Source organism: Dermacentor albipictus, chromosome 9, assembly GCF_038994185.2.
Source record: "Dermacentor albipictus isolate Rhodes 1998 colony chromosome 9, USDA_Dalb.pri_finalv2, whole genome shotgun sequence".
Classification (NCBI taxonomy): Eukaryota; Metazoa; Arthropoda; class Arachnida; order Ixodida; family Ixodidae; genus Dermacentor; species Dermacentor albipictus.
In genome coordinates, this window is record NC_091829.1 from 108,583,217 (window position 1) to 108,600,429 (window position 17,213).

Genomic DNA, 17,213 nt, shown 5'->3' on the forward strand with positions numbered 1-17,213 from the left:
AAGAGCTTGCCAACCGTCTCCAGTCGTCGACCGAATCGTATGTCTCCTGCATACAGGAAGTGCTGGCGTTTTGCCGGAAAGTCGACTAGCGCATGACCGAGGTTGACAAGGGGGGCCATATACTAAAACGCATTGCGGACGACGCCTTTAATTTGCTAGTCTATAACAACGTTTCTACCGTCGACGCCATCGTCATACAATGCTGCCGCTTGGAGGTAGAGAAAAGCCGCCGCGACGTTCCACATTTACTTGGCTCGCAAACACCGGTGCCACGTCCCCTTGCTCTGCTCTTTCCGTCACGCGACCAGTTCTAGAGAACGTCGCACGTATCGTTCCTCTTCAAATTGTAGCGGTTTGTCCGGCCCCCTTCATCCACGGCCCCATGATGGTACCTTTCACCAAGCGGTCCCCACTATTTCCGTTATTCAAGCAGTTGTGCGACAAGAAATTGCAAACCTTGGCATCCCTACCGCCTGCTCTGTCTGCCAACCTGATTCGGCACCCATTCCCATGTCCACAACCTATATTGAACAGTATTTCGCTCCCAGAGCACGCAATCCTGCTCAATGTAAAACCTCGGGCGAATGACCGATCTGCTTCCGCTGCCATCGCGTTGGTCATGTATCCAGCCACTGCCGAACACCTGGATGCGGTTTTACATGAGTTCATTCCCTGCTCGTCGCCCATACGCCAATGCTCGCCGTTATTCACCTCGCCGTCTGTACCCTGTTTCTGAGGTCCCTGACACTCGCTCTTCCGTGCCATCGCCGTCGCCTCAACGCCGTCACTGCCTGTCACCCAAATCTCGCCGCTTTTCCTCGCCAAACTGACGGACAGAAAACTAGGTCATGCAGCTCTTTGAGGTAGTGCTTCGTCCCGTTCGTCCTGTCCAAATCCTCCATAAATGTTCCTCACCATCACGAATCTAAATGAAGTAGACGTAGATGGTGTTCCATTGACGGCATTATTGAAACTGCAGCCCAAATGTCCACAATGAGCGCTAACTTATGTCGTCGCCTCAAAAAAGTTCTTACGCCTGGCATCACTCGAGCGACACACGTCGCCAATGCCGCCACTGTTGCCGTCAAGGGTATGTGCACTGCTCGCATAGGAATTGCTGACCGCCAAGTTCCTGTCCAGTACACCGTGCTGGCCAGTTGCCCACATGACCTAATCTTCGTGCTCGATTTCCTGACGACGCGTTCTGCCCTCGTCGACTGTGCCACCGGTACGCTGTGCCTCGAAATTCGTCTTCTTTCAGACGTTCACCCCGAACAAACACCCTTTAAACTATAGCGTTTATTCGCTTACTTCCAAAAGCCCTAGCCTTCATCGCTTGTAATTTTCCAATTTTGCGTATAATTTCTCGCGCCAAGACACAGCCGATTATTCCCCATTTTTCCTTCTCTTCGGCCGAAAGCCAGCAATGCCCCTTGACAAAACCCTCCCTGCAGACGCGGCACCGACCAGTGAATATGCACATGACACCGTCGCCCGCTGTGCCCACGGAAGGGGAATTGCCCGTGACTGCCTTCTGAAATCACAAAAGAGTCAAAGGCGTTTGTACCCCCGGCGAGACCGAGACGTGCACTTCCCGCCTGGTTCTTTGGTGATTCTATGATCTCCGTCGCATCAAGTCGCACTGTCATAAAAACTGCTGTCTCGATACACGGGCCGATACTGAGGGCTTCTTTCCGTTACTCCCGTCACCTCCGAGATCGCCCCTGACGCCCCATCTGCTTCCCAGTCCAGTGATATCGTGCACGTTACACCACTGAAGTAGCATCACCCTCCCAGTGATGACATTTAGACCATTGGGGGCGTCGCTTCTGCCGCCGGGGGATCAGGCTACACTCGTGTGGCATTTGCTTGAACAAGGCGCGTGGGCGCCAACACTCGAGAAAAGAGAACAAAGAAAGAACTGGCGTCGCGCGGTAAATCAAACCGGCCGGCTCTGCAACCGCTTTTGTAAATATAACCTGTAAGTAGTTGCTCGTCTTACTGACCCGTCCTTCGCGTAACAATGTTACCAAAATAGAGAACTATACACACATTCTACATTGTAGAAGTACTTCGCCCATAAAATTAGCAAGTACGTCACCGAAAGGGTGTTTTAGTCTGGTACTTTGTGAGAGAAGAAGGAAATTTGTAAGTGTTTACTGTGGGAGAATACGGGGCGAGTGCATTTGGCTGATTGTATCGAGTGTGTCTTGTGCACAGAGGGGTTCTATATAAAGCGGGATGTAGAGATATCTCGCCAACAATGAGTGAGCATAAGAAACTCACGCGGAACATTTATATCTGTGTTATGAGGAGGGACATATCCTTACGCCAAGGACGAATCAGCAAGACGAGCCACTATTTACAGGTTATATGTGCAACAGCAGTTGCAGCACTCACCGGTTAGATTCACAGCAAGAGCCCAGTTCGTTCTTCCTTCTCTTTCCTCGAGTGGTGGCGCCCACGCGCCTCGTTCAAACAATCAAATACCACACGCGTGCAGCATAATCGCCAAGCGGCAGAAGCAACGTGCCGGAGCGTGTAGACGTCATCACAAGGGGGAGGGGGGTTAATACTACTTCAGTCGTGTAACGTGCACGATATCATTGGACTTGGAGGCAGATGGGGCGTCAGGGGTGATCTCGTAGGTGACGGGAGTCACGGCACGAAGCACTTGGTATGGCCCTGGGTAACGATATAGCAGTTTGTCTGACAGGCCGACCTGACACGACGGAGACAATAGAAGCACCAAAGAACCATACGGAAAGTGCACGCCTCGGTGTCGCCGGTCGTACAAAGGCCTTTGACTCTCATGGGATTTAACAAGGCGGTCGCGGGCAATTTCCTTTGCGTGGGCACAGTGCGCGAAGGTGTCAAGTGCATACTCACTGGTCGGTGCCGCGTGAACAGGGAGGGCTGTGTCAAGGGGTAATGCTGGTTCTCGGCAGAACAGAAGCCAAATGGGCAATAACCGGCTGTGTCGTGGTGCGAGGAATTATAAGCAAATTTGACAAACGGTAGCGCGTGGTTCCAGTCAGTGTGGTCTGAAGAGACGTATTTCGTGAGCATGTCTTTGAGAGTGCGATTAAGAAGCTCCATGAGGACATTTGTTACCAGATAGTATGACGTGAACAGCTTGTGCCTCATGGCACAGGACCACAGGATGTCCGCGGTAACTTTTGATAGGAATGTCCGGCCACTGTCTGTGAGAAGCTCTCGTGGAGCTCTATGTAATGTAATCTCGTTGCATAGAAAAAAATCGCCGACATCTGTGGCGCAGCTTTTAGGAAGCGCTACGGTGATGGCGGAGTACGTGGCGTAATCCGTGGGACAGAGATCCACCTGTTCCTTGAGGTAGAAAGAGAAAAGGGGCCAAGTAAATCCACACCCACCGGAATGAGTGGTTCCTCCGGAATTTGGAGTAGTTGAAGGTATTCAGCTGCGAGCGTCGATGGTGTCTCGCGTCGCTAGCATCTCTCACATGCAGCTACGTATCTTCGAACGGGGAATCAAGCCCTGGCCAACAGAAGCTTCGGCGGATCCGGCCGTAAGTGAGTTACACTGCCAAGTGATCGGCAATGGGGACGTCGTGAAGTTTGCGGTGAACAGAGGAGCGAAGGTTTTAAGGGATCACAAGAAGTAATGCAGGGCAGTCGGGGGGAACGCTGTGGTGGTAGAGTACGCCATCTTTATGTGTGAATAAGCAAAGGGAACTGTCGGCAAGGGAAGATTCCAGGCGGCCAATGATTACACGCAAGAATGGGCCACGACGTGGCTCGTTGGCGACATGGAGCAGTGGAAAAACAGGGAGAACGGAGGCGTCGGTGTCAGTATCAGATGGAGAGGTTGCGTCTTCGACTAAGTAGCGAGAGAGACAGTCTGCATCCTGGTGTTGGCGTCCCGACTTGTAAGTCACTGTGTAGGTATATTCTTGTTGTCAGAGGGCCCAACGACTGAGCCAGCCTGTAGGATCCTTGAGCGACGAAACACCAACGGAGCACATGATGGTCTGTGATTACTGATAAGGGCTTCCCATATAAATATGGGTGGACCTTTGAAACAGCCCAGACGAGAGCAAGACATTCGCGCTCGGTAATCGAATAGTTGCGCTCTGCATTTGTCAGGAGCCGGCTAGTGGAGCCTGTAACGCGGTCGTGTCCGTGTTGGCTTTAAGATAACACGACACCGATCCCATAACTACTGGCATCGGTTCGGAGCTCTGCAGGTGCAGACGGGTCAAAGTGCGACAAGACCAGTGGATTGCTGAGAGCCTTGATGAGGCTTGAAAATGCAGTAGCCTGGAGGGCACCCATGTAAAAGGCATGTCTTTCTTCAGAATTTCAGTGAGTGTTTGAGCAATTGCTATCAAGGCTTTCACGAACCGTCTGAGATAAGAACACAGCCCCACAAAACTCCGGATGTCTTTGACAGACTGAGGTTCAGGAAAAATTGTTACTGCTCAAAACTTCTCCGGGTTGGATTGCACGCTGAAAGCATCGACGAGGTGGCCTAGCACTGTATTCTGTCGGCGCTCGAAGTGGCGCTTCAATGAGTTTAATAGGCGCCCTGGCTTGCGGAAGACGTCAATAATGGCTGCGACGCGCTCAAGGTGCGTCTCAAATTTAGGAGAAAACACACGGACGTCGTCGAGGTAGCAAAGGCATACTGACCATTTGAAACCTTGAAGCAGAGAGTCCATCATTCGTTAGAACGTGGCGGGGCGTTGCATAAACCAAACGATATAACCTTGAATTGGTAGAGGCCATCTGGAGCGACGAAAGCGGTCTTTTCTTGGTCTGGCTCATCGATGGAAATCTCGCAATAACCAGATCGAAATTCGATGGACGAGAAGTATTTGGAACCATGAAGACATTCAAGAGCGTTGTCGATTCGTGCTAAAGGGTAAACGTCCTTTTTTAGTTATTCAGTGTTGGTGGCGGTTATAAGCGCAGAAACTCCACGTGCCATTTTTATTTTTTACGAGCACGACTGGCGACACCCAAGGATTCGACGAGGGCTCAACAATGCCTTTGGCGAGCATCTCGTTTACTTCCGGCTGAATAACTTGCTACTCTGCCGTGAACACGTGAAACGGTCGGCGGTGAATGGGTCCAGCCTCACCAGTGTTTATCCGATGTTAACCAAGTGACGTCTGACCAAATGGTAAATTTTTAGTATCATATATGGCACGGTAGGAAAGCAAAAGGCGATATCGCACGGCTGCTTTGTCAGGGGCGAGGTCCGGAGCGACCATGGGACGTAATAGGCCATCGAGGTTCAAGGCATGCTGCGGATATTCATGAGGATCTGGATTTGCGGCCACTGCAAAAGAAGTGACGTGGTCGTCTCTCTGACCGGAACATGGCCACCGCAAGCCTCCAGGTAACACTTGCTTCGCCAAGCGAAAATTTATAACCGGGATGCACATACGATTAGCGGAAAGGGTTACGACGATGTGTGACACAGAGATGTGCGCCAGGGGGACATCATGAATTGGTGCGACGGCATAGTCGCCATCAGGTGCGGTTGCCATTGATGCCAATTCGACAGACGTGAGGGTTTTTGGGGGTAAGCGAACAAATGTTGTCGTGTAGAGGGTGTTCGGTTGTTGAGAGCGAAGTTCTGAAAGAAGGGGAGCTCGAGACACAGCGTGCCGATGGAACAGTCGATGAGGACAGAATGCATCGTTATAGAAATTGAGCCCGAAGATTAGGTTATGAGGGCAACTGGTTAGCACAGTGAACCGAACTGGAACTTGGCGGCCAGTGATTACTACGCAAGCAGTGTACCATACCACTGACGGCAACCGTGATACCATTGGCGACGCGTACGGCTCGAGTGATGGCAGGTGTAAAAACTTTTTTGAGGCGCCTACATAGGTTCGCACTCATTATGGACGCTTGAGCTTCAGTATCAATGGATGCCGTTAACGGAACACCATCTGCGTCTATTTCACTTAGGTTCGTGTTGGTAAGGAGCTTCAATGGAGGATTTGGACAGGATGAACGTGATTCAGCACTACCTCCGAGGGCGGCATGGCCTAGTTTTTGGTCGGTCGGTTTGGTGAGGAAAAGTAGCGAGGCTTGGGTGATGGGGAGTGACGTCGATGGCGCGGTGGAGCGGCTGTCAGGGGCATCAGAAGTATGGTACAGACGGCGAGGTGAATAACGGCGAGCGTCGCCGTATGGGCGAGGAGCGGGGAATGAGCTCGAGTGCGGCGGCATCCAGTAGGTGCGGCAGTGGCAGGCTAGATGACCAAAGTGGTAGCAGCGGAAGCAGATCGGTTTGTCGCCTGGGGTTCGCCATTCAGCAAGATTGCGTGGTCTGGGAGCGAAGCAATGGTCATGACAGGTTGTGAACATGGGAATGGGTGCCCAATCAGGTTGGGAGACAGAGCAGGCGGTAGGAATGGCAAGGTTTTCAATTTATTCCCACACAACTGCTTTAATAACGAAAATAGAGAGGGCGGCTTAGTCGAAGGTACCGTCAAGGGGTCGTGGATGAAGGAAAGCCGGTCTCGCCGCTTCAATCTCATGGCCAACGATACGTGTGACCTCCTCTTGAAATGGTCGCGTGGCGGCAAGTGCGAAACAAGGGGACGTGGCAGGGGTGTTTGGGAGCCGGGAAAAATGTGTGACGACGCGGCTGCTTTCGCTACCTCGAAGCGGCAGCATTCTTTGACGATAGCGTCGACGGTAGAAACGTTGTTATATACTAGCAAATTGAAGGCGTCGTACGCAATGCGTTTTAGTATATGGCCCGCCTTGTCAACCTCAGTAATGTGCTCGACGACTTTCTGGCAAAGCGCGAGCACTTCCTGTATGTAGGAGGTATACGATTCGGTCGACGGTGTGACACGGGGGGCAAGCAGGTTGCCAAATTCGTCACGACACCTCGCTTTGAAAATCTCCCAGCGCGACAGCTCAACCTCATGGTTGTGATACCAGACATGCGGTGTCCCGTCCAGATAAAAATCACATTGACGAGCATGATGGTAGGGTCCCAGTGGTGGCTTTCGCTAACACGCTCATACATGCTCAGCGAGTCGTCAACGTCAACGTCATTTTGGGCGGAGAATGTCCCAGGATCACGGAGACTAGGAACCGTAACGTACGTTGTGGTTCGCGCCGCAGGTGTAGGTGGCGTCGGGGTGGTTCCATCGGAAGCCATGGCTTAGAATACGACGGTGAGGCCACTTCGGTGCTCCCTGGCGAGGACGGGTAATGTTCCACCTCCACCACAATGTTATGCCAAGTACTAGTCAGTAAGACGAGGAACTATCTACAGGTTTTATTACAGGTGGTGATGGCGCCCACGTGCCTTGGTCAAACAATCAAATGCCACACGCGTGTAGCAATATTTTCCTGAGGCTTTCTTTTTATTTTGTGGTTTTAAGGTTCCTCTTGCTGTCCACAGTTCCTCTTGTAGCCCTCTTGCATCCCCGAGCGCGCTAAAGATGCTAGATCCGGTTCACCGTTTAGGAAGTAAACTGGCCACTGGCGCTTTCAGAACAAGTCCCATTGAAAGTTTGTGTGTCGAAACAAATGAGTGGTCACTCCATCTCCAGACACCATACATCAGCCAAACTTATTTCCTGAACGTTCACTCTAATCCTGAGCATCCGTGTTTTACTACCCTTAACAACATGACATATGATACACTCTTTCGTAATCGTTCCACGGTAAGACAGCCCTTCTCACTTCGTGTGAGGGAGGTTAGTCTTGAAAAGGATGTCCCAATCCTCAAACATCGCCTAATGCCTCCAGCTAAGCTGCTACCTCCTGGAGAGTGGCAGATGATACAATGCGATATATCTTTCATGCAAGTTACAAAACACGCTCCAGAGATTGAAATCGCAATGCATTTCCGGGAACTTCAATACAAACACTCCTGCACGGAGTTCTACACAGACGCATCGAAGTCACGCGAGGGCGTGTCCTATGCAGCCGTCGGCCCATCCTTCTCGGAATCCGATGTACTGCATCCGGAAACAAGCATCTTTACGGCTGAGGCCTACGCACTACTCTCGGCTGCAAAGCATATAAGGAAAACAAAACAAAAAAATCTGTTATATACACGGATTCCCTAAGCACTGTGAAGACTTTGATGTCATTTTGTAAGCACAAAAATCCAGTAATCAATAAACTATATTCCGTCTTATGTAAAGCGTTTATATGTAACCAGCATCTCATCATATGCTGGGTGCCGGGTCATAGGGGCATCGAAGGTAACGTTCCTGCGAACCAGATGGCCACATCAATTGCATCTTATTCTGTTCATCCTACTGCTGCAGTCCCTGTCAGATCTGAGGCCCTTCTTGCGCAGGAAACTGCGAAAATACTGACAATGCTTGTGGGACAGGGAAACAAATAGTAAGCTCCACGTAATAAAGCCACAATTAGGGTTCTGGCCTTCTGCAATAAAACCACGCCGGAGAGATGTCCTATTCTGTCATCTTAGAATAGGACACACATTTGGCACCCATAACTTTTTACTCACCGGAAATGACCATCCAACCTGTCGCAGATGCGGGGAGAGGCTGACCCTGCTCCACGTCCTCCTGTAGTGTCGGAAAGCCGAATCTGAGCGAAGGAGACATTTTTCCTTAGCATACCGTCAACACATTCCTCTTCATCCTGTAATGTTTCTCGGTCCAGAACCGCTTTTTAATACAAACACTGTCCTAGGTTTCCTCAGAGATGTTACACGTTATTAGTCCCATACATTCGTAGCGCTTCCTCTCTACAGAGGATGCCACTGTGATAGTCATACTGTATAGCACATGCCTCCAGGCCCTTGTGTTTCAAGGGCTCTAGCGAGGCAGTAGTACTCCAGGTAATTTTACCATCACACAAATCTTTATTATTGCATCATTATCTCACGATAAATATTATTGCTCATAGAACATGTCATTATCATCGACATAATCTTATAACAGATAGAATTCACGCACTCTAGAGCGACTATTTTTAAGACCCCTTTACAGCCACGTCACATGAACCTCATTGAACTCATAACTACATTGCGAATTGATCAACACTGGCTTGGCGCTTTTTGGCCATACCTGGCCCTTGCGCCAATAAAAACCAAACATTCATTCATTCAACTGGAAACAATCAGAGTGTGACAGGCTGAAAACGCTCAACCTAAAGGTAGTAAAGCGGGCCCTCAGACTCCGTATCACCACACCGACGCGTCGACTCCTCGTGCTCTGGGTGCACGAATATATTGCGAATAAAACTGCTACAGACACGGGATGGAGAGAGACCACAACACAGGGCGGTTGTGTTGTCGTCTCCCTCACTGTCGTGTCTGTAGTGGTTTTATTCACAATGTCTCACCAACTGGCCTACAACTTGGATGCATGGAATAACTTGAATGAAAGGTCCGGCAAGCTACGGGGCCAAGGCCCCATAAAGTGGGCTACTCCCACGTTGGGACCGGGAGTTGCAACTCCCTGGCCGCATCGTGGGCTCGCTGGACAGCTAGAGCTGCTCCGTCAGGTCCGTGTTGCGTAAAGCTTTTTGGAGCCTGGCGGAGTCTTGACTCTTGTTTGCGTAAGTGCGACCACACGGCCAGAGCAAGTGATATACGTCTAGTGTGCTATGACAATTTTCGCAATATGATTTTGTGTATAGGTCAGGCATGTAGTGATGTGGTCTGTTCTGCGTGGGGTATGTGTTGGTTTGAAGCATTCTGAACGTGAGGGCTTGAGGTCTGGTGAGCTTATTTTGAGGTGCGCTGTATATTCTGCGGTCGAGATTAAAGTGCTTTGTGATCTTGTTAAACGTGGAGGGAGGGTCCTGATTCTCGCTGGGATGGTCACGACCAGAATGGGCGGCGTGGCGGAGGGTTAGGTCTCGCGCGCTCCTGTGAGCCATCTCATTGAGACTTGGAGGGGCGTCCTCGATCTCTCCGAGGTGTGCCGGGAACCAGCAGATGGCGTGATGCTGCAGATGTGATCTATTGATTATTTGTATTGCTTGGCTTGCAACGACTCATTTCTCAAAGGCTTTGACGGCTGAGCGTTAATCGCTGTACACGTATTTGGTGGTCAGGTCGGGCAGCGCGAGTGCGACGGCGACCTGTTCTGCTATCTCGGACTTGTGGGACTTGACTGTGAGAGGGTTTGTGACTTGACCTTGCTCATTGACCATGGTGCCAAAGAAGGCCTGCCTGTTCGGGTATTGTGCCACGTCTACGAAAGAGGCTAGAATCTTCTTATCACGTATTTCGCGCAGGATGAACGATCCGCGGGCCAGCCTTGTGCGTTGATGGTGCGCTGGTTTCATGTACCGCGGGAGTGGGCAAACCATGTAGGAGTTGGGTGTGTCTGTCGGAATGCTTCGGTAGAGATTCTCGATTGCTGTGGTGTCATGACCTAGTTTGGCTAGGATTTATTTACCCGGTTTCGTGCCAGAGAGTCTTCTCAACTGAGCTCATTCTTGAGCTTCGTCAATTTCTTCAAGTTACCCGCAGTTGAAGCAAGAGCTCTGTATTGTTGTTCTTGGGGACTCCTAGCGCTAGTTTGACTAGCTTCCTAAGTTGCAAATAGAGTTTTCGTTCTCCGCTACCTTCCATTTGTGCATGGTCGCCTCGTACGTGAAGTGGCATAGCGCAAAGGCATGTGTTAGCTTGAGGAGATTTCCTTCCTTAAGGCCGTGTTGTCTGTTTGCTACGCGTTGTATGAAATTCAAGACATTATTCGACTTTGTCACGACCTTCATCACTGCCGCGGCGTTAGAGCCGTTGCTCTGAATGATCATGCGGAGGGCTCTGATTTTCCTGACGTGTGTAATGGTCCCTGCGTTTTTTGTACTGAGAGCAATGGCGCGTGTGTCTCTGGTTTCGCTCTTTGGCTTGGGACCGCTTCCCGATGGTTTGTAGACGAGGAGCTCCGACTTCGCAGGTGAACATCTCAGGTCCGTGGGAGCGAGGTATTCCTCGGTCGCGTCGATCGCTTGCTGTAGAGCATTCTCAATTGAGCCCAGGCTATCTCCGCGGATCCAGAGCGTTACGTCATCTGCGTATATGGTGTATTTGACGTTCTTGAGTTGATCCAGTCTCTTGCCTAGGCCGGGAGAGATGACAGAACCTTGCGGGGCGCCCTTGCCACCGACTTTGTATTTCCGAGACTTGATTTCCCCTTGACGTGGGGTGGCCGTTCTGTCGCTCAGGAATGATTTTGTATAAGCCGTAGAGTCTCGTGCAGAGGTCGAGGTTGGAGATCCTGTCGAGTATATAGTCATGTGATAACTTATCGAAGGCCTTTTCGAGGTCTAGCCCTAGGATAACTCTCGCGTCTCTCGTGTCTGCGCCAATTATCTCATGCTTGAGGAGTTTCATGGCGTCTTGGGTGGATAGACCGGGTCGCAAGCCGAGCATTGTTGCGGGGTAGATATCTTTTTCTACGAGATGTTTCGAGAGCCTGTTTAGGACCGTGTTCTTGGCTACTTTGCCGACGCAAGACGTCAGTGAGATCGGTCTGAGGTTATTGATGTTGGGCGCCTTGCCAAGCTTTGGGATGAGCATAATGCGGACCATTTTCCAGTCCTGGGCTAATGCTTCTTTTCTCAAGATATCGAAATTTCTAAACAATGCCAAATTTCACTCGAAGAGATCGCTGAGGCTCAGCAGAAAGCGCAGGTGATACGACAACTTGCGCGAGCTCGGCTATTTCCCACCGACCACGCAGGATCCACCGGAGTTTACGCTGGTTCCCCGCGAACTCCACGACCTGGTCATGATCCGGAACACAAACGGAACACAATCTCGGCAGGCACGTAGCCCGGATGACTGCATTCCTCAAGCGCACTGACAAGAAAACGGACAACGTTGCGTTCGCGGACACCACCGTCTAGTGCGGCAACCTAGCCTGCGCCGCGGTCGTGGTCTCGTCCTTGCAGCAGAGCCTAAACACCGCCATGGTGCTCACACACGACCGCGAGGTGGCGGAGCAAGTTGCCATAGCACGGACAATGCTCGACTACAATCGCCAGGTAATATTCACTGACTCGAGAACGGCCATCAAAGCATTCGAGAGAGGAGTCGTCTCCAACCAAGCGTTATGCGTCCTCCGCGGCGCTAATACGAGCACCCTCGCGCACCGCACCGTCATCTTGTTTCTCGCCCACCTGGCTCTGATACTGGGCACCCCGCCCAACCTCAACGAGACAGCCCGCAACACTGCGCACGCACTTATCGCTCGTACCGTCACTCCCCCCTCCCCCCACAGAAACCGCGTCTCGACGAGTTTGAGGCGAACAGGGACGCTCAAGTAACGTGCAACGAATTCACTGAACACTTTTACTTGGGATGACATCTCTTTCTGATCCTGCTCCCCAAACTAAACAGGCCGCAGGCGCTAGCGCTACGCTTGCTAGACACATACCTATCCCAACTCCGCTACGTTACACATCATCTACCCGGACGTCTACCCCGACGACGTGTGCACCTCGTGAGGGAACATGTCGACAATTGCATACGTGCTCTGGGAATGTAGAAACGGTTCACCCGACTCTACCTCGGACAAGTAGGAGAAGACCCTAGGAAGCCCGCTACTGCAAGACAAGCAATGGGCCGTCCAGCAGAATCACGCAGCGGCCGCCAGGTACTCCTTGTCGGTCCCTGCATTGGAGACACCCGCTGCACGCTGAGGCGCGTCCTGCAGGACGTATAACAAAGTTTATCAAATCGAATGCTGTTCCGTCCACGCAACAAATATGTTAAGCTCCCTTGTAGTAGGATAAATGGCAGTGCACTAAATGCAGTGTCATTTTCAAGTACGCTGGTAGTTTTCTTTGGTGACCACATCTTTTGGGATGCCCATGTTAAGTATATTGTCGATAAATTGCCTAGAATCATGGGCATACTCGGTCGCCACTTTCATTATTTTCCTAGGTTAGTCAACAAAATGCTATAGAATGACCTCCATATGTCAAAGCTTTATAGAATTACACTTTTACAAAGAAAAACGAATATTCCGCCTAATATTCAAGGGTCGTTTCCTTGCACACGCAACGCCCTTTGCAGAAACATAAACTGTTCCGATAGTAGAAACTTGCAGTGCCAAATAATGATAACGATAAATTAAGTTATACATACAAACTAGTAGAAAACGTAACCAGATATTAGTTGTGGAAGCCAGAACAGTTAACTTTTTAAAATGCCACTCAAATTTTAGTAAACAAGGAATACAATTCTTATTGCCCACAGTGAAGAAAACCATGTGCAATGAACGAGAAAAACATTCCCTGACCATTACTTTATTAGGCAAACTCAGAAGAATATTAATAAATAGAAGCCCTCCGTAAGGAAATGCTGCTAGCCTGTGATACAGTAATGTTTTGTCTGCCTTCAACATTTTTCGGTATTCTGTTATATTGTACTGCTATATGCCTCTGTTACGCCCTCATGTATAATTTGTAGTCGGCTTTCTTGTTCTTTTCTGTCCATTTCCATGCACATATCTAATTTTATAGAAGCTGCGAAGTGAAAGGTTCTTGTTCCAATTCATCATTTGTTGTCGTATTGTACTGCACTCGTCACCAGTCCTCCAGGTGCTGCTCGGTGTTGTGTCCGTTTCTCCTCAAGCTGTCTTAAACAGGTTCTTTCTCTGGACTCGCAATATGGCCTGTATTGGTGTTTCCTGGAAATGTATATCTAAATAAAGTAAGAAAGAAAGAAAGAAACAAATAAAAAAATAAATTCGCATTATTAAAGATACATTCGAATGCCAAGCCAAATTGAATTTTTTATCGGGATAGCCGGAGACAGTTCCCCTCCATAATGAAATAACGAATTGAACATGGCTGCCATTTGATCATTCGAGCATTGGCTGCTTAGTGCTGTCCGGAACACTGTATCCATCTCCATATGATAAAAATTTCTGCATGACAGTGCAAAATTATCGAGCGCTTTCAGCATATTTTCAGCATGCAGAACCAACACATAAAAGCTTTCCTTCTTTCCAAGAAAGATAGCCGACTGGAACCAGTTACCTTACAGCCACCTCATCATCACCCGATGCATTTTTTTTTCTGGAATCAGTTCTAGCCAAAAAGTTTTGTATGCTTGGTTTTTCACTGGTATGCTTTTGATGCTGTGTTTTTATTTGAATGTAAGGCGTCTGGGTCTTGTTGTTTCATGTTTTGCTTCGCAGTAACGTTACTGCGTGCATATGTGGTTTTCTGTTGTAGTCGTTACTGTTGTTGTTTTCTTGGTGGACCAATAATATGTAAACGTCATGTACCCACTCCTGCCTTGGCTACCAAAAGATGGCCGGCAGTACTTACTGAATAAATAAAAAATGTACATGCCCTCATTCGCAAGCAGTGTGTTCTAAGAAATGAGATGCCACTTTGGGTTGAGGCCCCACAACTTGCCTCAGCGAAAGTGCATGAATATAAATCAATTACCGCTTCCGCCCTCTACTGTGGGATCAGATGTCGGAAATGCAAATGGCTCCTCGCTAATGCACTATGCCCCATTTATGCTGCAAAATGGGCAGTGGCTGAGTAAAGACTTGTGCAGCAGTTTCCTGCAAAGTAGTGATTCGATGTTAGGATATGGAATGATTACATGCGTCTAGGTTCACTGACCCCACTACATAACGACTGCTTGTGTCGCATGCCCTTCGCGATGCACGGCTGCCCTCAGGGACTAAAAAATTCACTCATCCACCAGCGTTGTGTCACTAACCTTCAAGCAAAGGATTTCAACCATGGCACACCGATAAGAGTCAGAAAAGGTCGTTACACAGTGACAAACAAAGTAGCCGTTTTCTTCCAAAGGAACCTTCCCTGATAGTTATCTACATTCATCCATATCAACTCACGCGCACACTCATGCCCACTCTATCCCAAGCCTATCAAAAATGAGGGAACGGCAGAAGACTTGAATCAATGCGCAGAAGCATGGCCGACGGCGACCGAAGTGACCACAGGCGAAAGTTCGTAGCTGAACGCTTCGCAACGCTTCATGGCGAGCGACTAGCAGTAATACGTTCTTAGTACAAGCTATACCAAAGTGCAGAAGACCTACGTTCCGTGAATTGTACGCGATAAGAACAAACCCACCGCAACTGAGCTCATTGACGAGCGATCGGGTAGAAAGCACACAGGCACATAGTGATTGCACCGGGGAACTCAACTGAGGCAGAAACGTGACAAGCTGCTTCGATCAATTTGCCAAAGAAAGAACGATAGAGCAAAAAGGTATGATCCTGATGCAATTCATAATCGGGAATCCTATGTTCCCGATTATGAATTTTAGTACAAACACCATACATGCCGCTTGCACCATTTGGGCAAGACGCAACCACATTAAGAAGGTGGGGGGTTTTAGGGGCAAAAACCATCACCTGCACATGAGGCACGCGTTACGCGGCGTGGTTGCTTAATGACTATAGTGTAGAGCTGCTAGGCGCGCGGTAGCACGATCGAAAACCGGCTATGGCAGCCGTATTTCGATGGGGGCGAAATCCGAAAACACGTGTCTACTTTTCTGTCTCGCTGGAAATTGGGACCCCCAGGGGTTCTTTAACGTGAACCTAAATCTAGCCACATGGGTGTTTGCGCATTTCGCCCCCATCTAAATGCGGCCGACGTCGCCGGGATTTGATCCCAGAATCTCGGCCTTAGCAGCTCAACACCATGAACACTAAGCAACCACGGCAGGCAGCAATGGCATTCAGCATCGCTTACATGTAATGTGAAACTTTGTTTAAACCTTGTCGCCATCCACCGTCTACGATAGCTACCAAAAAAGAGGTTTACAGAGCCGCACCGCGCGCCACGCACGTCAGTTGTAAACACGCATTCCATGGAAATCAATGAGGAAATCAATGGACGCATCACCACGTAAAAAAACATGGCAGTGCCAACGTAATTGATGTGAAGAGGGCCGACGCAACATCGTCTAGCTAATTCATCTCTTGGAGGAGCCCTTTCAGCTGTATTTTTAACATACCGTTGCACGTGCTTGTTTCTTTGACACGATCGGGCTTCACCTGGGCGGCGATGCTGAGCTATGGCCCAAGGGTCGGGAACACCATCCCGTAAACAACTCAAATCCTAAACCTCTGCATCGGAGCTCACCAAACTCTGTTTTAGGAGAAGTAGAACTCTACAAAATCGGAGATACAATAGGACAACTAAAGATTATCGTGTTTGTTTGAATTTCGCTGCGTCCAATGTTACCGCGATCAAAGGGAAATATACATGCTAAACGTGACGACATGCGTACCGTTGCGATTTAAACAGCCTATAAATCGCTTCTTTTCAGGGCATCCCAGCCTGTGTTCGGGGCGGCATCTTCGTCGTCAGCAGTGCCAGTCCTCAGGCATCCCGAAGAGCTGACGTTGTTCGATGTTGAGCAACGTGAAGACTTTCCTATGGCGCACGTTGTGCGTGCAGAGCAGGCGCAGCCGCGCCACTAGGATGGTGGGCGCGATTATCTTAACAGCTGTCTTATTTTTCTTGGTGACGTATTCGCATAAACGGCCTACGCCGCTCAGCAAGGAATCTGATACGGTGAATGTCAGCTCCGCTTTCACTCCTCCTCAAGTGATGTACATTGTGTACGCACCAAAGAGCGACTACAACGACGAGCTGATGCGCGCCGTGGCCGATGAGATCGTCAGCCGCTTGAAAGCGACGGAAGCACGCAGTAAGTGGCATGGGCTTCTCTTTTCACCTGACTTATCAGCCGTTCAACTGCGAGCGAGCAGTAGATGCGGCCGCCTGAGCGCGAGCTGTGCCTCTTACAAAACCATGGAGGAATGGAAAAGAGAAGGAATGATCGTGCTTGCTTGCGGCGCCAAAAAAATCAGGTGAAGTGGAAAGAAAGCAGTACACTCTACTAGCGCTGGCTTACGACTGAAAGTACAGTGTCAGTATTTAAAGAGCTGAAGCAAACTGGTGTATCAACTAAAGCAATCAACTTGCAGTGGTGAGCTAGCGCTCATGCGGTATCGCCTTCATGCTGATTTCTTCCCGCCGCAGGTGAACACGAACCGTAGCGTATCACTGGAACTGCTATGAAGAACCTAAGGTCACGGGAAAGCTCAATGATGCCAGGTTCAAATGCAAAAATGCAAAAATGAAAAAAATGCAAAATGCAAAAATGCAAACACAAACACACACATACACATACATACACACACATACATACATACACACATACATACATACATACATACATACACACAACCA

The 17,213-nt window shown here is 49.6% G+C and overlaps 1 protein-coding gene across 3 annotated transcripts in view; it reads left to right on the top strand.

The window, feature by feature from the left end:
* Window positions 1–17,213, top strand: part of LOC139050018 (phospholipid-transporting ATPase ABCA3-like) — a 278,463-nt gene that overhangs the window by 21,018 nt on the left and 240,232 nt on the right. For all 3 annotated transcript variants that reach the window (XM_070526088.1, XM_070526089.1, XM_070526090.1), the window contains exon 2: window positions 16,285–16,668. In XM_070526088.1, coding sequence (XP_070382189.1) covers window positions 16,368–16,668 — 301 coding nt within the window. In that variant the 5' untranslated portion in view covers window positions 16,285–16,367. The remainder of the gene's footprint in view (window positions 1–16,284; window positions 16,669–17,213) is intronic.